At 32.8% G+C, this 25,409-nt stretch overlaps 1 protein-coding gene and 1 long non-coding RNA gene across 3 annotated transcripts; one reads left to right on the top strand and one right to left on the bottom strand.

Annotated features, from left to right (window-relative positions):
- The first annotated feature begins 4,722 nt into the window (after nt 1-4,722).
- LOC135135688 (uncharacterized) lies at nt 4,723-16,616 on the top strand. 2 transcript variants are annotated; one of them, XR_010281622.1, is made up of 3 exons: nt 4,723-4,900; nt 5,173-5,279; nt 15,679-16,616. It is a non-coding gene; the product is annotated as an uncharacterized LOC135135688 (long non-coding RNA). The 2 variants fall into 2 exon arrangements; XR_010281621.1 differs by lacking the exons at nt 4,723-4,900; nt 5,173-5,279 and adding an exon at nt 5,702-5,822.
- Nucleotides 5,965-14,210, bottom strand: LOC135135687 (uncharacterized protein). The gene is made up of 5 exons (XM_064064829.1): nt 14,090-14,210; nt 9,618-9,679; nt 8,375-8,512; nt 7,499-8,317; nt 5,965-7,442 (listed from the first exon to the last, which is right to left on the bottom strand). The coding sequence occupies exons 1-5, from the start codon at nt 14,132-14,134 to the stop codon at nt 7,031-7,033; spliced, it is 1,476 nt and encodes a 491-aa protein (XP_063920899.1). The 5' UTR covers nt 14,135-14,210; the 3' UTR covers nt 5,965-7,030.
- Nucleotides 16,617-25,409: the final 8,793 nt, after the last annotated feature.

Here is a 25,409-nt window from a genome sequence, read left to right as displayed (position 1 = left end):
AATTTCGTCAACTTACGGTCTGGTGTTGCTATACAAGCTCTACTCTGCCAACAGCTGCTCAACGTCGTCCAGATTTGCTCATGGCGTCTATGGGTATATTGCTTTACGAGTTCGTTCGAGAAGACGACCGAAGGCGTGATTGCCGGTTCGGGTCCCCAAAAGGACATGCCCGCGAGTTTGATCGAACAAAGTTCTACACTATTCCTCTGCATTATATACCTTAGCGTTTATCTGCACTCCTAAACCAGCCCAGGTCGAATCACGCAGCTGTCCAGGGCTAGTAGTGCCGACCTGCTGACAGTAAGTATGCAGCAACTATTCTAACTCCCAGCATTATTCCCATCAGTTCTGTTTGTAAAACAAACGTATGGGTGACGAGAGGTATACTGATTTGTTTGTTCAGTTGTTCGGACATAGATATCGATGTAGCCTTCTTCTTCTGAATTATCTTTCCTTGATATTCTATATGTCTTGTCCTATGTTAATTTTGTGCCCATTCAGTCATCACCCATCGTTAACAGAGGTATTCTGTTGAACGCCTCCGTCAAGAGCCGAGTGTGCTTCGTTACACGGCCTTACTTGTTCATACTTCCAGAGAGTGAAATCTTACAGACAGCCTCATTGCCGCTTCCTCTATGTAAAGGTTAAGGAGTGCTAAGCAAAGAATGTCTCCAGAGCTGCTGCGGGAATGGTTCTCTTTCCTCCTGTAACACTAAAACACCCCATCCTCTGAACGTGTTTAAGTTGCAGGGCTGTTGTTTTCTGTTTGGTCACCATACTAAAGCTCCTCAACACAGCATCGGTCTGACTATTACCGTGTAGATCCAGAAGGCGATTTTGGGGTTTAAACCCCAAGACTTTCCCACCACCCTACGACATTGCCGAAGAGCCGAGCGTGCTTTTTCCACTTTATCATCTCCATGCTTCTTCCAGTTCATTAGCCAGTCCAATACAACTCTCAGGTATGTCACTTCCTCCGAAGTTGAATGAAGCGTTGTGTTAAATATTTTTGGCATCTGTAGTGTGCCAATTTTCCTTCTTCTAGTGAATAGGATTAGTTTCGTCTTCTCTCCATTTACGGAGAGAGTGTGGTTGCTACATCATTCCTCGACTATTGTTATTGCAGCTTGCATTATTTCACATAATGTGTCTGCATTTTTTCCTGTTAGCAAAACGACTAGATCGTCTGCGTATCCAATTGTGCGGTAGCCAAGGTCATTGAAGCGTCGTATCAGGCAGTCAACGACAGTGTTCCACAGTACAGAAGAAAAACAGCCTCGATCTCAGTGCCACCTACATTAATCAGTACTTCCCTATTCCTCAGCATACCAGTCACCCACCTACTCAGGGTGGGGTTCACGTCGTGCCCCTGTAGGGTTAGTTCTATGCTTTTGAAGGTCGTTTTATCCTCCATCAATATCCAAGAACATTCCTAAGGTAAAGAGTTTGTTCTCCATCGCCCACTCTATACGGTTTACAACTGTGTGTAAGACCTTATCTATGGACCTTCCTGGGATGTAGGCATGTTAGTTTAGATGTAGAGGTTGCTTGTTTAAGGCGGTATCCAGAATCTTTTTTTCGCTTATTCTTTCTAGCGTTTTCAGCAAGAATGATGTTAAACTAATTGGTCTATAGGATTTAGCCAAGGTGTAATCTTGTCGTCCTAGCTTAGGTATAAAAATAACCTTTACTTTTCGCCATGAAATCGGTATGTATCTGAAAGCCACACACGTCCGAAGCATTGGCACAAAGATAGGGCGTAGTCTGATACTCATTCCGCTCTGCAGGAGGGCAGAATAGATACCGTCCACTCCCGGCGATTTATATGGGGAAAAGCTGTCAACTACCCACTCTAGTCTTGCCGCCATGACTACCTTTGCCCCCAGCTCCCAGTCCTTCGGGGGTTGAGTACTGGCTACATCCCTTTTAGATGGGAGGTAGTTCTTGTGCTGCCTAGAAACATAGTCTGCAGCAAAAGTTCTGCGGACTCTTCGGAGGTGGCTGTAAAAGTAGCATCTTCTTTCTTTAAGAAACCTGATTGATGTGCATAATCCTTCGAAAGAACTCTCTTCAGCCTTGCGGCCGAAGCAGTCGGCGTTATGTCGCTGCAGAAGCTTACCAGTCTTGAGTTTTCTTAGCCCCGATTGAAGTAGGCTGAGCTTTCGGGTCCACCATGGTGTACCTTTGCCCAGGCCTTCTTTCTTTAGGGAGCAACTTTTCTCATAAGTTGACATTAGAGAGTTAATGGTCAAAGTTTTCTCTATGTCTTCTGTCGATTTATATTCTATTGGTATCGACTATACGGAGAGCCCCAGTCGGCCTTCCAGTTCTTCATTGTGTGTATAAAGCCCAGTTTGTCAGCCTAGGGTTCTTTGTCTCTACGTCTATACATTTTAACGTATGCATCATCCATCTATAATCTGACACTCTTTAGAGGCGTCAGTGTCAGACCATATTTCCCTTATATATTGTGAGATATCCCATGTAACCAGTGTTATATCTATTACCATTAATTTAATTTAATTTAACATTTACCGCAGTCACGTCCCTAGAGCTGACCTGAGGTAGGAGGATGGTTTTAATATTCCTGGAAATGTAAATACATGTCCTTGGACATTCTATTGTGGTACCTAAAACAACAGTGCCGTTTAAATTGCTCAACCCCGCGATCCTAGATTTTACGATCCATGGTTCTTGGATAACTTGGATTATTGTTATAATGTTCTGCATCTTGTCTAGGCGAGGACACAAAACAGTCGTCGCCGTACAACAATGCTGCAGGTTAATATGGATGAAATTTATCTACTGAAGCGCCATCTCTGCAACCAAAAATCTCATTCCTATCTTAGGAGTCACGAGACTTATGCCTCATCCCCTGGGATTTCTGCCTCTTCTATAGGGGTCTACCCTTCCTGAGTCGACGCCTCGTTCTCCATAACTTTCAGTATGGAGGAGTAGGACAGCATACAGTTGATCCTGCCCTCTCTCTCCATGATTGTTTTGGCCTCATCCATCCCAAGACCAAACACACGTTTTGCCTACAAGTAAAAACGTTTACTGACGCTGATAATAATCGATGTGATTTCTCTAGTCTGGCACTGCAGATAACCAGATTTATTAATAGTAGGTGCTGTATGCGAAGTAATGATTCGCCAACTGTGGCACATAAACGCATGCTTGGGTCGAACTTGAAGGTACCTATTTCTATTTCATATAACGAAATACCATATTTCATACCGAAAATCGTCTAACCTAAATGAAGCACTTCCTGGTACTCGGTGAATACTCCAACAACCGCTCAGTTTGTCGACTACTAAAGTTTACTACATATTTGGCGACTCGAAACACCAAGTATTACCATGTTTGTCAAAAAAAGTGGTTATCGATATTTTAACTTTGATGTAATCGTCTCGCTTTAAATTTGACGATTACGTTGCGATGCTGATAGTTCTATTCCATTAGTGCTTCATGTTAACTTGGTGACATACAAAATGCAATACACATTGTTACATACAAGAAAGATGTGTTGTCAGTTATTAAAAACCTACCGATTTTCTGAAGAAGTCGGTACACGGACCCTATGCAATTTAATTTTCCATGTTTTGAAATTTTCAGCAACGAGTTTATTTTTTATTAAGTAATGAAAATTTTCAAACTGACCATCATCAATAGAGACTTCTTCCTTGTAAGAAGCAAGAATCTTTAAACTCGACTAATGAGAATAACTCATCGCTTAGGAGACACCGTGATTACGTGCACTAGAGATAGCCCGAGTTTTAAATGTTTACCTCAAAGACAAAGGTTGGTGGCAAAATAATGTAGCTTCCTTTTAAATACAGTTTTAAAATACAACTAATCTACGTCTCTAATACTAGCTGACTTAAAACAAACCTTGTTTTTCGAAAATTAAAACACGTTTTTTGAGAAAATTTAAAATGTTAATGCAATGAAAATTAGATTCCAAGAACTGCCACTAAGTGTATTTCTGTTGAAAACTAAATCAAAATTTCAAATAAAATCTGAAATAACAGAAAAATGTGGTTTAAAAAATTCAAAATCATCTAAAAGAAAAATGTAGATGTACCGATTGATGTACCAGCAAACTCGCCATCAGTGTGCAAATAGCCATTTAATATAATAAAATAACATTGACGGTTGTTGGCTGGAGACCTCTGTTTGTCGACCAAAATATATGGTAAAGTTACATTCAACATTAAACTATATGCTATATGTAACAAAGTTCATCGGTTTTTCCACCGGCCGGTCGAACTGCCGATGGTATGTAAGGGGCCATTATAAAATCGTTAACTTTTATGTAAAAGCTAAACGTAGAAACATGTTTCCCTACTCCTTTTCCTGAATTTTGTGTGACCTAGGTCAGGTGTGCAAATTCTTGTCTAATATTAGCATATGTTTGTTCTAGAGCAGCTTGAAGCCAATTTCGTACAAGATCGAAGGCAAGTAAATTTTAAAATTTAAAACTCTTTAAATAAGATATCAGCTCCAAAATCGCCCACCCATTATTTAAAATTTGTCGCAACTACTTATAAAAACTGTTTCACCGATTTTCACGAAAAACTTAATAAAACGTTCGATTTATATGACAAATTTAACATACTTGTGCTTTAATGCGGTGCGAAACGATTAAAAAAAAGCTATCATCAAGAATGGCGAAGAATTCAAGAAATGTATTCAGAGTTGCCTATTCGTCGGGTGGTAATAGTTCATGGAATACCTTGGTTCATGGTACATAACTGTGGTACATACGTACTAGACAACCTAGTATAAAAACTACAGTTACTTACATTTATCACACGGGTAAATGTCTAACAAACCTTCAGCCAGCTTGAGCGATGTATGGATCCTCGTCATATTTTTGAAAAACGTCCCCTCGCAACTGGTAAATACATTTAAGTTTAAGTCAATGAAACAGGTTATAAACATCGCACGTAAAGTCAGTGTAGGTAATATGAGCATTCAGAGGCTAATCTAAATAAAATAAAGTTACACCCAATAAAACTCTGCATCCTGTATTATATCCAACATCATATCGCTTTAGTCCGATAGACGCTAAAGGAAAAATATAGCAACTGTAATCATTGTTTAAGTATATACATAATAAATAATTTTTCTGTAACTATTTGAATTGTGATTTTATTCTTCTTCCCCTAGAATCATTACATCATTAACAATCATCACAACAAAAGGACAAAATATGGGTAACATGCAGATCGAGGACATTTGTAATTAATTCGATGTAGAACAAAGATTTTCTTTAAGTAAGTACCTAATTCACATATTAAATTATCTACACGTACACCTTAAATTATGATGACGATGACACCAAGGCCGTTATATTATAGTACACAACGTCCTTAAATGGTACAGATTATTTATTACTTTCCTAAAACGACGTTCACAATTTTGTAATACTGAATACAAAAATAATAAAACAAAAAATCGAAACTGCAACGTTTATGTAGCTGCAATTATTACAATTCCAAATATTGAAACTTCAATAAAAAATCTAAGTACTTAAACTTTAATTTCAACACTAGTGAACTGATTATTTTAATTAGTAAGTACAGGAAATTACAAAGTCCCGCCTAGTCGACTGATTCGAAATAATTTGCAATGAGATCATTATGTATCTTATCTATAACAGATAAACTAATAATTAAGAGATTAATTCACAGAAAACGATTCACAATAAAATACGTCTTCCGTTTGTGGGTACTTATTGTTGCAAAATTTCAAACGAAAACTATTTGTAACATAAAAGTTTAAAAGGAAAGCACCACTATGGAAAATTATCAAACCTGGTGAGTAACACTGTGCACAGTAATGCATTTATAATTTATACACAAACATCTCGCCAGTAAAACAAGATTCTTCATACGAGGTGCAATAAAGACTTATACAGACTAGACACTACAGCAGGGGAAAATCCATTAAAACACAACATAATCAAAAACCACGACTTTACTGTTACTCAATATCAAGATAATAAAAGTAAATGGGAACTCCTGACTTAATTCGATTTATTACTTAAATTTATGTATTAAACATCAATTATGTATTAAACATATATTTATTTAAAACAAAATAACGTCACAAGAATCAGATCTTAGTTGAAGTGCTTAAATTAAAGATTAAAAAACTGGGAAAAATAATAGAACGGGTGATCAAAATGCTTAATACATAAACTTGGTAATATGGAAACTGTACCTGTAAAAAATCTAAAATTAAAATTTTACATTCGTGAACGATATATACGATTTAACACTTCAACTTTAAGGAACATAAAATATTATACCTAAAATACACCTTTTAACAACATTCTTTGTTTACTGTGCTCCTCTTCTGGAAAAAACCAGATGAGGAAGTTTATATAAGGCACCATCAAGTCACAGTTCCTTTGGAACTAAATACTGCTTTTATTATAATAAACTGCAATTATTTCATTGTGAGCCTTCACTGGAGTCTATTTCATTTGTATAACAAAAACTCACAAAAAATATTACAGCTTAAGCGGTTAGTCAACTTATTTTCTAAGAAAATCACAATGATACATATAAATAACTGAATGATTATGAATGTCTCACTATATAAACAAAAAAGAAAAAACAAAAACAAACTTTAAAAAGGAATCAATGCGAAAAAATCGAGGGTCATGAAATAAACATTATGTTACTTGGCAATCACAGATTGTACTTGCAGTCTACATTTTTAACACTATATAATAAAGCGTTTTCTAACCGTCCCCTTCAGTGCTTTGCTTAATTCAAATCTAAACCTATAACGTAGACAATCCAAAAAGTAAAGGTCTTTTTACTTGTATAATTAATTTTGAAAATAATCGGTTTCCAGCCGATTATTAAACTCCTGGAGTGGTATTATAGAAACAAGGCTTGTTAGATTGTTAAAAAATATACCTACACGATAAAGGTTGAAGATTGTTAACAGGCCCTTGAAGAGTAATAACTTATGCAATGACCCTTTGCACTAGAGACGATAGAAAACCGCCAAATTATGAACTCGAGGACGATTTTTCAATGATTCCTTGAATACTAACGTATGTTCCTGTTACGAATCCTACAAACCCAAACAAGATTAGGAAAATATTTTTCGGTAACCGCCACTTAAGGCCAGGTTTTTCATAAAACGTGATCAAATCAATAATGGCAGGGAAAATCAGTCCTAACATGGAAAGGCATAAAGCTCCTACTAGAGATATAAAACCTTCTAAATCTGGCACAAGAATGGCAATGATTACAGTTAAGATAACTAACGAAATTCTAATTGAATATTCTGACAAGTTTGGTCTCTTGACAAACAAACTCTTCAAACTCTTCCAAATAATTTCCATTGGCACGTAAAATTGTAAGGCATACGTGAAAAACACAGCTACAGCGATCATCAGTTTCACAGACTGGCCCAATCTAAAATTAATATTTATGAAAAAACTATATCAAAAATCAGTTTCCAAATTTCTTACATTTCATCCTGGGGAAGATTCAACGTAATGCTACCCATCGTATCTTGTCCATATCTAAGATATCCAAGGAACCCAGTGGTGGCATAAAGCATAACTACAACACTCATTCCAGTGTTTAAGACACCGGGACACCCGATAAAGTGGGTAGGAGTTTTCATGTTGTTTTCCAATGGCATTACTACACCAATACCTTCTAAAGCGAATATAGCGGTACCAAAAAATTTAGGAAGTTTTGTGATATCAACTATAAATGGCCTTTCATCAAGGGCAGGCATTTCCGATATGAGATAGTAAAAGGTGATGCCCATGCCTGTCGCAACTAGAATATTGGCAATCATTGATAACGGTGATAAATATTTCAAATTTCTTATGAGATTGACAAGTATCAAAAGCGGAAGCAGAGCAGCCATATATATTTTTATATCTTGATGTGTATCTTTCTCAGTATAATTATCGACGACCTGTTTGATGTTTTCTGCGACAAACAGTACATATACGCAGCAACAGCCCAAAAGATCTATTACAAGAAAAAGGTTAATCATGGCTTTGGCAAATTTGGCCCATTGTCGGACAGCTCGTGGACCTGCTAAGAAAGCAGCTTCAGCTACTTCTGCGTAACCTAAAGCTGGTACTCGATTCCTTCGGCATAAAGCATGTGCACTTTTTACCAGTACATGTACGCAGTATGTACAAATTAAACCAATCGCGAATGTACAAAACAATCCAAAGAATAATCCAGCGTTGGCAAAAGCCATTGGCATAGCTAATATTCCACTGCCTAAGCTTCCCTTTAGTAAATGAATCAAGGTATCCAAATCCCTATAAAACAGAATTTGTTACAATTTATATGGCTCTTATTGAAATTATAACACTTACGATGTGGGATGATCCAGTTTACGATTTGCAAACGGGTCATAATCCCCCAATTCTTCATCTCTTCGTGCAGAATCAACCAAAGGTACTGTAGAGCCATTAGCAGAGGGCACAGTTACCTCATTTTTGTCACATTTATAACTGAAAATGTCTTGAATTAGATATGTACACCCGACTTGTTTGCATTCAAGTTAACAAAGATGTTAGATATATTAGTGTCATACATAAAGAAAAGTGAAATGGAAGGTGGATAACAGGATATCCATAATGTTTTAGCCAACATTTTCAATTATCTCTATGCATATAAACCACACGAGTGGAATTTGATATAGATAAGAAATCAATACAAAAATTGGCTAAAACCTTGGAATTTGGACAAGAACACTGACGGATGAGTTTGAAAGAATGTAAAAATGTAAAAAAAATATTTACGTTCAACAACTGAAGGAAGGAATAAAACTTGAATTTGTAAGTCTACAATACTTTTCTGTACAAATTGTACTTTTAAACTTAAGAAATATAGGTAATTGTACCGTTGATCGTCCTTCTAATTCCGTAGCTCCCCAGCACAACCACATCGCAACAGGTGCGGTAGCAGCACTTCTAGCAGCTCCGGTATATGCCAATAATCTTACAAAACTTACAAAATGTAATCAAAACAACACTATGATTAAACCATGTATATACGCAAGAGAACCTAATGTATCATTTCACGAATGATTCGCTCTGATTTTTTTTAGCAGTTATTAGTAAAAAACCGAGCTATTGCAAATAAATACTACTACGCCCAATTCCTGAAATATGACCAGTTCTAACAATTTTCAAATATCGGCTGTAATTCTATGTAGCAGTAAATTATGCCATGAAATTATATATATATGCATGAAGAAAATTACATAACAGATAAGAGAACCAATATTTAGTTATCGTGATAACACACGAATATGGGGTAAAGCAATATTGTAGGTGTCTCTGTATCAGACTAAAACAAATATACCCAAATATCACGTTGCAAATATCCTGCATACGTCAGATTTGTGCGTAGTAGTCACAGTAAAAAGCAACCTAACGTATGGCTGCAAATATACATGGTTTCTAAATCATTCAAGTCCAATCACCAGTACTAGTCTGTAATTAAATAATTTGATTTTTGTTGAAATAAGTAAAAAATTTGATACCTTCAAAAAGAAGCTTTGTGATGTCGGTGAATGAATGTATAGTTAAGACATGGAGCTTTTGTACTTACTTAGTCATTACTACTGTGTTAACACCACCCTTTTTCTGGTCAACTTGAGCTATAAGTTTAGGCTGGAACAATAAGACAAAAATTAGTCGCAAATAAGTACTTCCAACAATACAGTGTTTAGTGTCAAATTTCATCAAAACAATAAAAAAACTGATACTAAAAAGTGTAACTAAACCTAAAACTAGTGAATCGTAGCAAATTGCAACACTAGCAAAATATTACTTACACCTCATACTATAAAATTTATGAAAACACAAGCTGAATGACTATTCCTAAACATTTTTATTTCGTAAACTCCGGACAAATTACACATTTTTTGCACCCTACTAATATGAAGAACATTCAAATTTTGGACACATAGTTTTTTCCTGCTTCCTTGAATATGAAGTCAGTTGAACAATTTATCAAAGTTTAGAGTTGAAAATGACAACGAAAGTTACGACTGCTAATTAAACTCATTCGAAATCCATAAATGATTTATTGCTTGCCTCAGTTTAGACCTTACTTGTCTCACTGAAGTGATCTTGTATAACCTTAAGACGTAATTGGTCGAGATGATTCAGATGTGCCCACGGAGTACCTAGCTTTGAATTTGCATCAAACTCAAGGTGGATATTTTAAAAATTAATGTTTTATTGTAAATTAGAAATAACTAAACTTTTTCATGTATTTAAACCAACAGCCGTTGATAAAATATCCTAACAGTATAATGAGGTTTTCTGGAGAGCAGAAAGAAAACAAAAGCTAATCAACTGTGTTACTTTCTTACTTTTCACTCTATATACGTAAATATGTAGAATTTTATTATAGCTTGTTAAATTAAAAATTCAAGCAGCAGAGGCTAGTGTTACGAACTACATTAAGATAACGGAGTGTTTAAAATGTGTTAACCTGATAACTAAGTCAAAATTACGAGTACTGAATCGTTACAACTGCCGACAGTTTTGTTATTTGTTGCGAATTACCTAAACTTTGACGAACCGCAGTTATAATTGGGAGAAAAGTACTTACAATTTACAAAAACCCTTGACACTGCAAATAGCAAATGCTTACCTGACCTTATCAAGTTTCGTGAACTACCCCCAAGACAATTGCACTAAATTTTATCAACGAATTAAATTTTTGGTGGGTCGGTGCTCATTTACAGATTGACAAATATTGTACTAAGTATTTAAGATTAACCTTATATATCAACTAATCACAACCCTAAAATTAAAGACTTCATGAAACAAGGAGTGCTTGAAATTCTCTCATTGGTTAAAATGACTGATGTAAATGAAATAAATTAATAATAATAATAAAAATATGTAGTAAGTGTTAAAGGTGACTATAGAGTCAATATTCACAATAAATTTGCTAACGATGCTATATTTTGCTTACACCGTGGAAATAAGATAGGTACCATACAAGGGTATGACGTGTACATTATGGTAAAAGTCGGATGAGATGATGCAGAAGCAGCAGTATATAAAATGCTTTATTTTAGAAAAACACTCAACACTACCATTAGCTGCTAAAAAATTGAAAAATCCTCACTGAACAAAAATTTGTTATTTACTTCTAACTGTATTCCTTTACTTCCAAAACTTTCGTAATTAAAAGACTGAAGATAAAAAGTCTCAGTTTTTTTTTCAAGAACAAACAATTGAAAATAGATTTAAAAAATCCACCCTTCCAAAAACCGAATAAAATTTAATTTCTCTTGTACACAATGCATCGTTATGGATGAACTCACACCTATTATAAAGTGCAGAGTGGAATAGAAATCGTTTTATGAGTACTCTTAACTTGTTAACATTCCGAAGTTTTCTATTCTGCTGCACTAGCTCTGAATTTATAAATTGCGCAGTTTTAGTTACAGGTAAATGACCTTCTCCGTAATCCTCAGGTTACCTTTCCAATAACGCTAGTAAGTCGTTTCGTCTGCCTTTTTATTTCATGCTCTATTTACAAAACAATGGCAGGGGGTCTTATTTTAATACGAAAATTGAAAATTAGCTCAGTTTGAAATTCATAAACACTAAACACGGCCACGAGGAAGATAGTTGACCTAAATACCACCTCGTTATGAATCCTCTGTTTCTCTTATAATCAAAAATTGCTAATTTTCAAGAAAACATGCGTCCTTGCGAATTTTCCTTGATCTATAAAAGCAAGTGCCAACAAATAAATATGTTTGTACTTGCTAAAAAGAAATTTAAACTTCATTCATATAAAACAACGTTAAACTTTTAGTGTCACACCCACGTATCTATATGATTGAATTGTGCATTGGAGAGTGAACACAATAGAACTTAATGTGGGACTACAAAGAGGAACTGAGTTTTGGCATTGATATAACAGAACTTCCGATTTATGATGCAGTTTATTGAGGCAAGGTTATTTTTTCTGAAAGAGAGAGCATTTAGTGTACAACATAGCTGCAAGCCATATCAATAAATCAGTTTGGAAAAGGGAAACAATATTTTTTTACACTCAGTACATCTTTCCCTTTATTTAATCTACTAATTAAGAAGTGAAACATAAAGTGCTAATTGAGCACGAAGGCAACGGTCTGTTCTACCAGAACAGCCACGTTATGTTAAACACTGTGAAGGATTACTACACCGAATGCTGCACAGTTTGCAGACTGTTTTAGCGACATATGGCATGCTGTTAATATTATTACCTACGCACATAGATAAAAGGCATTAAATTTATCGACAATCCAATAACAATCATTTGACTTTAGTACAGTTCTTTTCCACTGAAAACGTTTGCAGCTATTTCTAGAAGTTTCTTAGAGCAGTAGGGTGCAAAACAAGACCTACAAGGGGTTAAACAAACATTTCCCCTACATAAGTCGATCAAAATGTTAAGTGTTTCTTAATTTTTACTGTAAAATAATGTACAATAAATATAGCGAGAATTTTATGTAGGTACATAATGTAACCATGAAAAATGAGCAACACACTTGATAAGGTAAATAATAAATCAATCTGTAAGCGGCGAAATACGAAACCGGTCGATAAAGTAGAAATTGTAACCTTTTAAGACCAAATTTTTTGAATTTCAAAATACATTGGATCAATTCCAGAAAACGTGCTCATTTTATCACGTGCATTCTAAACTGTCTAATGACAGATGGCGCAGCATCTTTTGTTGGCAAACGCTTGATAAATACACTAGGGATGACTTTCCGTCAAAATTAATATAATTTGCCAAAAATAATAGAACTGTCGAACTTCAGCAAAATTATTTACGTTAAGTGTTAAAATCTATTGTCTGAGGTGCCACTGTTTTGCCGAAAACTAATTTTAACCTATTGTAGAATGACGGACTAACAACAGCTCCGCCACTGACATAGTCCCAAGGTTGTTCTAGACCATGCAACTTTTAACAATGATAAATATTTATGACCGACAAAAATGACGAAATAAATAAACAATTGAGCCCTAACTGAAAACTTGCGTTTAAACAGTGTCAGTATCAAAACCAAGTTAACCTAAAATTGCTAAAATTCCTACACACACCTTAGTATAACGTTACGAGAAAGCTGTGAATTTTTATGATTCTGTTCATTAAAATTCTGAATAACATTAAACGTCTATTATTTTATCAAGTGTTAGAAGTATTAGGTACCAAAGACCTTGAACACCGTGCCATATAATTTTGCATTTGAATAACGAAAAAAGTTGAAAGAACTAATAAGTTGTCGCCGTCGACGTCTAGTTGTGAAAGTTGTCGAGTTTTGAGTGAAGTACCTACGTACAAGGCGACAACTGCCAACGGTGCAGCTTTATCATAGTCGTACAGCCAATACGAAGTAATCAATCAACTTTTTTTACAAAAATTGTGTGGTATAAAGTCGATTATTGAACGATTTGTGCAAAGTCCTTCATAAATTGTTGTTTATTTCACCAATTAGAGTAAAAATGTAAAAAAAAAGAGTTTCACTGCGGTTCGAAACCGCTTCGCGGCTGGGAATTTTCCACTGCTTTATAACGAACAGATGCCGCTCTGAATGTCGGTTTACGTATTTGGTAAGACTGTTGCTTTTTTTCTGACAGATCGATGAAAACAAAATTTTGAAAACAACTAGTTTTAAATGCGGCTTTTACATTTTTCGGATTGTAATTCTAAACGTAAAATCATACTCTGTATATCAGGAACGTCGACGTCACCAAAATACCCGCAAAAGCAAACATTTGCAACTTATAACAGCGGAAGTTATTTGCGCAAGTTATCGTAAAATTTGATATGATTTCCTTTGGTAATGTTTCCCGTCGTTAAAACGTACCTAGAAAAAGTTGATTCAATATGAAAAGTAAACCGGCTTTAAATGAAAAAAAATATTTGCATCATATGAATTATAAACTAACATTAACGGAAGCATTTGGCAATGATTCAAAAATTATTTTATTGCGTTATTTTGGCGCCTAATTATAGCCCGCTCAATTTAAAAAAAAACTGAAATATATTGAATTACATACCTTGCAGGCCTCATGTAGAGGTACAGTTCCAGATTTGTGCGACATTTTTTTCTTCTTACAAATAACACTAACAGACACACGTGTAGGTACCCCCACAGCTTGTTGCAATTTGATTATATAAAGAGCTTTACCGTAACTATAAGTATAAGAGGGAGGCCCCGCACATGCGTCGTGCTTGAATATATAACAAGCATGCTCCTCCTAAAATGTGCGCGTTTAAATATTGTGACGGTATTCACGTCTGGGGGCTTGTTATTCTAAAAAATTCAAAAACGACGAATTTTCACCTGACTTGTTTTTTCTGTTATTATCGTCATTGTGTTTACATTATGCTCGACATGACCATGAGTTTTTACAACAAAAATCTATCCCCAGACTTGCCGATTTATACTTATAAAAAATAGTAATACTTAGTATTTCAAAAATTCATTAAAAAAGTTTAATTCAAAATTCATCCTTAAAAGAAAAATTAAAATCAGAATAGTACACTTCTAAAATACGGTAAAATGACTGAGCTAAGAAATAACTGAGGCTCTAGATGACGCAACATGCATACCTGTTTTATCAACTTATTCATGAAAATAATGAAAGAAATTATTTAAAAATAGCTAATTCGTTATTGTTTTATACAATATAAGGAAAGGTCGGCAAGACGGAGTATTTAAGCTTCCACGTAAAATAAAACAGAGATTTTCAAAGGCGAACAAAAGTAATCAGTGATTTTAATTAATTCTCGAAAAATAATCTTCATTTATGAATCATAAAACTGCAAATTCTAATGAACTTTACAAAAAAGGATACATGGAAAGTAATTTATTTCCAGTTTCCATAGGTTGTGTATTGTCCCACCATTTTTTCTTGAGATCTTTACTTTCTACCAAAAACAGTGTTTGAAGCGAAACAATTTTTGTATGAAATCTAAGTGAGTAACATCCTATATATTTTTTCACAATAGTTCTAACATCAGTGTTCATAGCCTTCGCAAGTTATTCTTTCATGCCCTTTTTCAAACGTACTTAGTCACCAGATTCAAAATATAAAATAACAGCGTAAAATGAAATGTTATAAAGTCAAAATCTGTAAAAATCAAATCAAGCACCATTTATTAGTATTATATTAGAGGGACGCGCGTATTTTTAGATACGCCACTGCCATTATCATAGACCTGATAAATCGTTAATCAAAAATTTAACTGTTCATGACTTCCAGAAACTCAAAGGCACATCTCATCTCAGTTTTCAAAATATTATACACTAAACTTGTGATTTAATAACACAGTGCGTCCACATTTTTCAGTACTGCATATACAGGATGTCTCAAAAAATGTATGCAACAATCTATTTTATTGATTGAATTGAATTAAAAATTGTTGTTATTAATTATATCACTTGAAATATATCCCTATTTTTATTTTAACTCGTCATGTTCGGCACTAACATCGCCCGTAGGTAGTCAGTCTGAGGGTAGAAATCCAAATGAGAATGTAAGATGTGCACTTTCAGAGACAAAACTTTGTAATTATCTCCTTTTTTGTTCCCCAAAAAGTTGGTGAAAACTTGTACCTTCGATAACCATGCTATTTTTTCCAGTGACGCTAATCTCTGACTAGAGGATATCAACCAATGAGAAGATGGCAATCGTCTCGCACCGTGAATCGCATTGTGCTGAAACAAGTTTCAACTTGTGCCTTGTGTCCGTAACTTGAACTGAGCCAAGTCCCAAGTCTGTTAATTTTCCAATAGCTTAGATTTTATATCAGTTAATTAATTTTATCAGTCAATGATTTTGGGTAAACACTGTGTGTAAAAATATTAAAAATGAAAGTTATGCGGTTCTTTGCGAACCGTACACTCAAAATACTTTCAACTGTGCATACAGGGTGTTCTGTTTTTAAGGCATAACACACATCTTACTTTTTTCAAATAGAAAACCTACATATTTTTACATATTCTAATTTACCTCTTCTAACCCCAATTTATTTTTAAAATCTGTGTTACAATATTTTGTAGAAAAATAAATAAAGGTATGCACTTTTGTTGTTGTATATCTAAATAAAATTAAGTCTTAATATACAGAGTGTTTGCAAAGACAATATTATTGCAATTTTCAAATATCGATATTTTTTGTTCTCTTTCTTTTTTTCTTAAGTATTTTCTGTATTTAACGTTGATAGTTACTGCGATTTTAATTTTTTTTAAGAGACACGCTGACATAACGCAAACAAGAGAACGAAAAACAGACTAAGGGGGCAATTTCAAGTTGGATTTGCGAAATCGCAAGTGCCGTTGCTATGGTAATTTCGATGACAGTTGTTGCAATTCGCGATATGATTCGTCCTCGCGACTGCTGTCATCGCATCTTCCATGGCAACGAGGACTTGCGAAATTGTAAATCCAACTTGAAATTGGCCCGTAAGATACAGTAATAAAATACACAGTGATCTATCTGGAAAAACTGAAATATCATTATATGAAAATTGTAACCTTTTAGATTTTTTTTGCAAATAAAAATCTTAAAAATAACATTATTGCGATTTTTTGTGAACCCTTGCATTGCTAAAAATTCCGGGACGGCAGACAAACGGAGTCGGTCAACGGACTCGATTACAATACTTCCTGAGCGTAAACGAAAAAATTAAAGCGACCCATAAAACACAAAAACATTATAAAATTGTACACTCTTAAAAAACTGTTAGGTACAATTCTTATTTTAGCTATACCCCGAGAAATAAAAGAATTGATGGATTGTTTTAAAGGCGTAACACAGTTAAATGAAATAATTTTGTTTATCTTTATTGTAGTGTCAACAAAAATAACGTAAAATAAACAATAAAGGTAAAAGTTAATACAAACGACTAACTAATTGAAGTCTAACTAATAAGATGTATGTAGCTTGACGTTTAATTAGTAAGTTAGTGGTTTGTTCAAGAAGTGAATTTCATTATTTACAAGATTTTTGTGATAATAATTAATTAAATTAAATTATACTTTCGAAAAGAATTAATAGATTAAAAAGTAACCCACTTTACAAAATTTTAAGTCACTTGTTACTGTAACCACTTGGTCAGTTGTGTCTCATGTGAAATAACAGTAACCAATTCGATCAGTTATGTAAGACGATTTTCTGCACATTTTGGACCTTATGAATCAGAACAACAAAACATTATTGCTTTGTACTAGTTGCCACATAAATTTGAATTGAACACCAGATTATTCCATGCCTCATATCTTGAATGTACACAGTAAAAATTTTCCATACCTTATGTGTACATCAAACGCTACTGTAAATGGTTAAATAAATTACCATCATCTACTCCCCGCACCTATTTCACAGCTGTATGTATTCGTATGGAGGTTTTGTAAAAAAAAAATAAACACGATGACAAATTTTCTTACTTGTTTTTTCAGTTGCGGAAAATTTAATAGTTTAGAAAAATGGTTTAGTGAAAATTATTTTTGAACTAAGTTATTATTATTGAAATAATAAAATTTTATTCCACACACAAACTAACGCCTGCAATTAACCCTAGAGGTCGAAAACTTTTAACGAATTGAAAAATATTTTTCACTCATTGATATCATCATGTGTTTTATGTATTTACATTATATTTCACTCAATACAATATCTGAAACGTAAACAGTGAACTAAATCGCAGCGTGTAAAGAACTGATGGGAAATATTAACATTTGATGCTAAATGTCTTTCTCTGAAAATATCTCAGTTAAAAAATGAATTTCTTAAAAAATTCTGTAAAATTATTTAAACAGAATTTCCCTCACCTTTTCAAAAGTTTATCTATAAAAAATAGTTTTAGTTTATTAAACATAATATACAGGTTAGTATAAAGTCCGGAACGATTGAATAACTTTGTTATTTGAAAAGCTTTTTTTTGGAAATTTGGTGTGGATATATAATTGAACATGGTGACTTGATTTTTCCTTTTTTTGTCGCTTTCGTTAGGCACACCTACTTTTTTTTAATGCAACGCACAGATTTTTTTTGACATTTTCTGATGCAGAATAAAAAACTAATTTAAAAAATTATCAACATGTTTATTTTTTCTGATACAAAAAATAGAAAAAAATTCACAAAAAATACCTAATATTGTAAAATCACGTCATCTTTGATAATACTAATAAATAAGATACTAAGTGGGACTACAATAATTTAACAGTGATGTAATTGATCAACAAAATGTCTCAATGAATTATGTATGATTTTACGATATTAGATGTTTTTTTTTTGTGAATTTTTTTCTGTTTTTTTCTATCAGTAGAAATAAACAAACATATTGATAATTTCTGAAAGTAGTTTTTTATTAGGAAATGTCAAAAAAAAGTGGGCGACCCTGTCTGTTACACCGAGAGCGATAAAAAAAGGAAAAATTTTGTAATCACGTCGCCATGTTTAACTATGTGTATATTTAAAGCAAATTTCAGAAAAAAAACTTTTCAAATAACAACGTTATTCGATGGTTCCGGAATTTTATTCTAACCTGTATATAGGTACGATAAATATACAAGTATATACATTTAAGACTAATCATAACGTGACTGTATTTCGAATATCTAAAAAAAAATTAAAACAGCTGTTTCTGAGATAATAGATAAAATAAATTTATTGATACAGTCATGTTTTTAACACATTCACTATAAGCATTGTTAAATAATCACAAGTATTGATATTACGTACATTTCAGGTGAGAATTACTTATCAAAGTTTTGTGATAACGTCATGAAGTTTTGTATCAATAGACACATCCTGATTAGTGATTTACAACATTCACAAAAATCCTAAAGCAGATGCAAAATTTCAGAGAAATGGGATAAGATAGATTGTAAAACTTTATTGTAAAATTCTACTATCAGAAGTTTAGAAACATATTATTTTGCAGAACTGAAACACGTTTTTGGGTCCCAAAATTGTGGGATGACGTCGTCAGATTTTTGGTAGAGATGAGCAAACAATAATTGTCACTAGCGTTTCATCATCTAGCATTTAGCAGTAATGTATATAATATAGTGATTTCGGAAACTATGGCTCTAATAAAAGCAGAAAAATAGTCAGGCGGAAGAGATAGAAGAGATCGGCCACTCGTCAAATGGACCCTTTTACAATACTTCCCTACCTTCCCATCTCTGTACAGTTTAACTTTTCTGAAGTTCTGAAATAATAACAGAGATAGTTTTCAAATGCAAAAAAAAAACAATCATAACCAAAGTATATTAAAAATATTTCTAGTTGTAATCCTAACATACTCCTGCAGCATTAAAAATCTATTGTTATTTACATTCATACTGTAGTGATTTCTAATAAAAGTAGGTGCTCAAACATTTTTTTTTTTCGATATTTTCCTGTCGCTGATAATGTGTAATGCATAAATACTTATTTCAGAAAAACTCTTCATAAGAACATATTATTTAATTTTTGGTAACAATCTAGCCTAATTTCAATTATATTCAATCTTTGCTAGAACCAGTTGGGTTTCACTGTTCAACTATCGTAATTTAATATTTATTTAATTCTAGTAGGATGCCTTTTTAGTTTGGTTAAGAAGTTGCGTCATATATGTATTTGCTATCGACAATGTGTGAACAGCTTCGGCTAGAGTGAACATTCTAAGATTGGTACATCATCAATTACCAACGAAAGCAGTTGACACACAACACCACGTTGAGTTTTCGTCGATGTCAAGAGTGCAAACCAATTGTCAAGTTCTATTTTAAGCATTTAAATAGATCACTTATTACCATACTTGCCAATAATGAATGGCGTTTATTCTGACCGACCTTTGTACGTCCCATCTTTAGATGAACCAAAGTAGAGTGTTACAAACGAATATGATATGTAAACATTCAACTGGCTGCCTTCCAAAAAATCGACGCCAAAGACGCCCATCTTCACTAAACGTGTCGAACGTTACGTCACCATTTCAAACTCCCACGTCTTTTGGTGTATTTTGAGGTGATTTGTTAACTTGTGGCGACGAGCGAAATGTTTGTTTACTATTTCTATTAGTACCAAGTGGTCGTACCTATTTGGTTTTAGATCAAATTATCTAATTATGTTAAAATTTTACAAAAGGATTTGCTCGTTAACATTCAGTCATTTTCCTATCGCACCAAATATACCTAACTGCCACACCACAATGGGTTTTCTGTTTGTGTAACTCAGTCTACCCGGTATATAAGCTTTTAACACTAATTTAATTAAGTGACTTACTAGATCTTCAAAATTCCGATGACGAATTCGGTGAACAGCACAATTTATTAAGAATATATATTTTTTTGCATCTTTTTCTTGTAAGCTTTTCTCTCTATAAAGAAAACAACATATACACATTTACAACTGCCCATAAAAAATTACTTACGATTTTACTGAACACTTGTACATCGTGTAAAATAAACTGCACTTCGTAAAACGAGATTATAATTCGAATAACTTGATTCATTCTAAATATAAAGTGAAGTAATTAGATGTTATTAAATATTTCTACAGATTTTTATGGCACTGACCCTCATTGTTGCTTATTATATAATGATTACTCGTCATGCTGATAAGCAATACGATTATTGGCCAGTTGATAATCCAGCATTCTTTGTCGCACGTGTTTGCTTGGATAGTTCAAATTTCTACGCAGCGTATTATTGTCCTTGAAATTTTACCCTAGACGGAATAATTATGCAGATATATAAAATAACAGAATATATGAACTTTTGCTAAAGAGTTATTTACAGCGAAATATTATTCCTTGTATTTTTTTTTGCACATGGAGCAACTGAACTATATTCATTTCTACATGCAGGATAAAGAATTGTTTTCAGTGGAGTATGGAAAAATAGTGTTTAAACATTTTCTACTATCACTTAATAGATGTTAAACGATGTGTACAGGAGCCTCAGTGTTAATTTTTTTGCAGGTTATTATTAATTGATAAATAGAACAGTACTAAATTTGCATGTTTTTCAAATAACTGATGTATACATACATATTTTTACATAACTATGTAGACCTCTTATTAAAATATTTATAGGTGGCCAAAATTTTGAACTTTTATTTGAAACAATTTCACTGTAAAATGCTATAAATTGCAGAGATGCCTATCTTTTTTTACGTAACCCTAAACTCTCAAGTAATGATAAAGATAAAAACAGTGAAAATAATGTTGAAATTGGTTCCACATTCACACAATTTTTTACCTCTAAAACGGCATAACTAATCGTAACGCTACATAAGTTGACGATCCAAATTTCGGGACCACTGCTATACGGTATTCGTCAGACGAAGCAGACCAGTAAATAATCCAAAATTTTTGAAAATCATCATATGCAGAGATTTTGTTAAGAAAATTTCGTATATCTTCAATTTTTTCATGGGGACAAATCAATTTTGAAGTATAGGTGCATACATCAGTGCAACAAGTGTTACAACAGTACTCTGTTTCCAGAATCAGGGAAAAATAGATATGTTGTCTTTAATTATTATTAATTAATCAACAAAGTATTCATTCATTTTTTAAGTATCCTGTATAAACAGTTTAAAAAAATTAAAATGTATTACCTCGAAATTAAACAATGTTGTTGATAACATAACCTGCTTACAAACTTCAAAAATTATTGCAAACATTCTGAAAAATTCAGCATTTTGGACACCTCATTTTTATTTCGCAAGCATAACTTAAGAAAGTATTGTAATAGAGTCCATCCGACGAATGATTACTTTTACGTTTTCTGTTTCTGTAATGTTTAATAGTAAATGTTACTTAAATTTTATAAAATAACATACTCCTGCAAGTACAGTTTATGAATCCGTCTCGATTTTTTAACCTACACATCCAAATTTTTGGAAAAAAAAATCTCAATTATTGTATAATAATAATCTTTATTCATACCCAAGAGACAAGTCCCCTTAGAAGGTACAAAGTAAAATTAAACATAAAAATGGTGACAATAAAATATAACAATAGTAGTAAATAAGATTGTGAGTGTGATGAAAGAAGACTGCAATCAGTATAACGTTTTGCAATTTAACTTGAATCTTGCTAATATTTTAAGGTTATCGTAAATATTGCAGGTAAATTGTTATTTAACCAAAATTTATCTGTTTATCTTCTTCCAAAAAATAGATGACATCATCTTAAAATTTTACCGAATAAATCCTATCTAAAATATACAAAATTTTGTTATGGAAAAATGCACTTGACACAACGCCTAGCATGGTACTTTACATGTACTTTAACAGTCCACACATATTTTTATTTTAACATATAGTTCATCGTAAAAAATAATTTTCCATTTTTTTCTCTTTAAATAACATTAGACCTTGTCATTTCCATCGCTTTGCTAAAAATTGTTAAAATATTATGATCTGAATTGGGTATTAGAATTATACTTGAAATATAAATAAAACTTAACATTTAATGAAAATGAGGATTTAAAATGCTGCAGATTTCCTTGTTGTAAAGGCAGTGAAACTTAAGAATGTTAAAACTACTAAACACATTAAAGCAACAGCTTTAAAACAGATGTATTATATGATTTTTTAAATTTTTTCCCCTATATTTAGTTTACAAATGACACTATTCAATAATTTACTACGAAAATTAAAAAAAAAAAAGTTGTGTCGGTTTTTAAATTGAAATTTTACAATTTGATTATATATATATATATATATACATATATATATCATATTGGGTGTTCAGACATCAAGTTGGTATTGATCTTGTAAAAATTGTAAAGTATATTTACAATAAACCTATAACATTTAATCGGTGACACGATGACAGATGACAGCTTAACCTCACTTTTTCGATAATAACTTTGTCAAATGTAAATACTACACGCCAACTTGATGACTTTTTCAGCTGTACACTCGTTATTAACCTATATTCCGAAATCATTAAATCACTGCCAAAAAACATTTAGTCACTGTCTGAAAAAAAAATCTTAGGATAAATTGTAAAATATCATTCTACAAAGTTCTATTTTTTCCAACCCACGTAAATTTAAAAACAGAAACCACAATATAAATTTTACCAATGATTTAGTTAGCAAAATTTTGAAATGACGTAAAATTTTTATATGATTATTTTAGTGGGAATGAAGACATTTTACTTAGGGTTTTACTATTTATACGATATTCCTAAAGTACGTCTAAAATTTCAGAATAATTTGTCGAGTAGCTGTGGAGATAATCTGCCTAATAAAATCGTCAATAAACAGACGATAATTTAAAATCGTTACTGTCATAGACGCTTAGATATAAAATCTGACGCAGTTGTTTTGTCAGATCGTGAATTTGTAGAATGTCTGTGATTAATCAGCAAACAATTCACCGGCGCAATTTTTTTGAATTAAGTATATTATCGACAAAAATTCCTTTGCAACAATGTTTCGTAATCATGTCAATCATTACTGTTAGACGAAATCCATAGATGTCAAGCCGTACATTCATAATAACTGTTGCACCAAATGCTGAATAAACAACTGTAGTTCAAATTTACTCGAAGAACTTGGTATGGAATTCCATTTATCGTAAAAGACAAAAGTTGGTTTTATTTCCGGCGACACTTCAAGGGTTACGATAATATGATTACGATAATATGATCATAATATTCCTAAACAGTAAATTATCCATCCTAACACTCGACTCCTCTACACCACCTTGTATATTGGATATTCAAGCAGGGAATTTCGAATACACTATTACAACGTATACCCTACATGTAAATTTTTTGTTACTGTGTTAAATTTTAAAGTAAACGTTATTTTTCTAAAAAGTAATTAATTTTACTTCGGTTCAGTTATCTGAGACACTTATTCAAACACTTTTTTAATTCCGCTTAATTGCTCCACTTGTGTTTTTAATACTTTAATGTGTTATTCAACACACGTGAAAAATATTTATGAAAAACTGAAAACATCATTTAGCAACATAATATTTTTTCGTTAAATTACAACAAAATATAACGATATGTATAATAACAGCTTCACTTAACAACTGATCACGTGAATGCAGGCGTAAATTTATTACTGGTGTCTTACGAACTTTCAAAGAAATTCTCACCAACTTGAATGAAATTCTTTTGAATCACTTAAACTTTTAAGTATTTTTCAAACAAATGAAACAATCTATGAAGTAAAAAAAATATTTTTGACAAAGTAAGACAGTCAGTTTTATTAATTTCTAGGTATATTAACCTAAATTTCCTCAAAATGTGTTTTTTTTTTCTAATAAAACAACAGTTTTTTACTATAACGTACCATAAATAAACAATCGTCTTTCTGGCTTCTTGAGTTAGTGATAGACTAGACTAGCAAGCTATTTTTTGGATAGAAAGCTAAGAACCCAGAAGCAAACAGGAGAATGGACTTTTTGTTGATTGCACGTTTTATTTACTCTTAGTAACAGTGTTAATTTAAGAGAAAAAAGGTGATATATTTAATTAGTTTGCGTAAAATAAAATATAATATGTATATGTACATTCATTTTCGTTCCCCTTATTTCTGTTATAATTATTTAAACGTTTCGGCAAGGACGCAGTTTATTGCACGAGAGGTCCTTTATGAAAAATAAAACTGTATTTCTATTTGCAGGTATAACTGTATTGTATATATATTTTTGAGTATGTAATGATTTTGACACAACTACACACAGCGAAACTCATGTTAACCGAGGATGACCTAGGTGATTAAATTGTATGTAGAAGAGTTACGAGTGTCAATGTCAATATGCTCGTTAACAATTGAACATAAAACTTTTCTTTACGCATTTTTTTCTGAACCTAACACAGCAGTCAATTGATTTTTTCACAACTTCGGTCTAATCACCTGAAGTCAATCTTTATTACGTTTTTTGCAAAAAAATTTAGTCTACTAGTCCCACGTGAAATTAACACGCAGAATATTTAAACATTTAACAATCAACAAAAAAATCAGTAAGAGACTATTTATTAGTTGCAATAATTTTTAGATTAAAAAATGCTATACATAAAACTTTACTATAATTATTACGGTATAAGACTATTGTTTATATATTAATTAGTATTTGTGAGGAATAGAATAACAGGATAATTTCAGTTAGGTGTGTCAAGATAACTAAGAACTAATAGACCCGGTTTCATCAACGACCACGAATTTTGACGAATGTTCCACACCACGTCGACCATTCTTTTACGATAATTTCCATTTAAAATAAATACAAAATGCAACCAAAGGATTTCAATGAATTGGACGTCATCGCAGTGGTGGAAAAATCGTTTCATATTTCTGTTACGCAGAAAATACTTGTAATGTATATGTGCATAATACTCATATACGAT

This window comes from Zophobas morio, unplaced genomic scaffold (genome assembly GCF_036711695.1).
Source record: "Zophobas morio isolate AGI-343-1 ecotype UQ-CSIRO unplaced genomic scaffold, CSIRO_AGI_Zmor_V1 ptg000024l, whole genome shotgun sequence".
Taxonomy (NCBI): domain Eukaryota; kingdom Metazoa; phylum Arthropoda; class Insecta; order Coleoptera; family Tenebrionidae; genus Zophobas; species Zophobas morio.
This window is presented reverse-complemented; position numbering and strand designations above follow the sequence as displayed.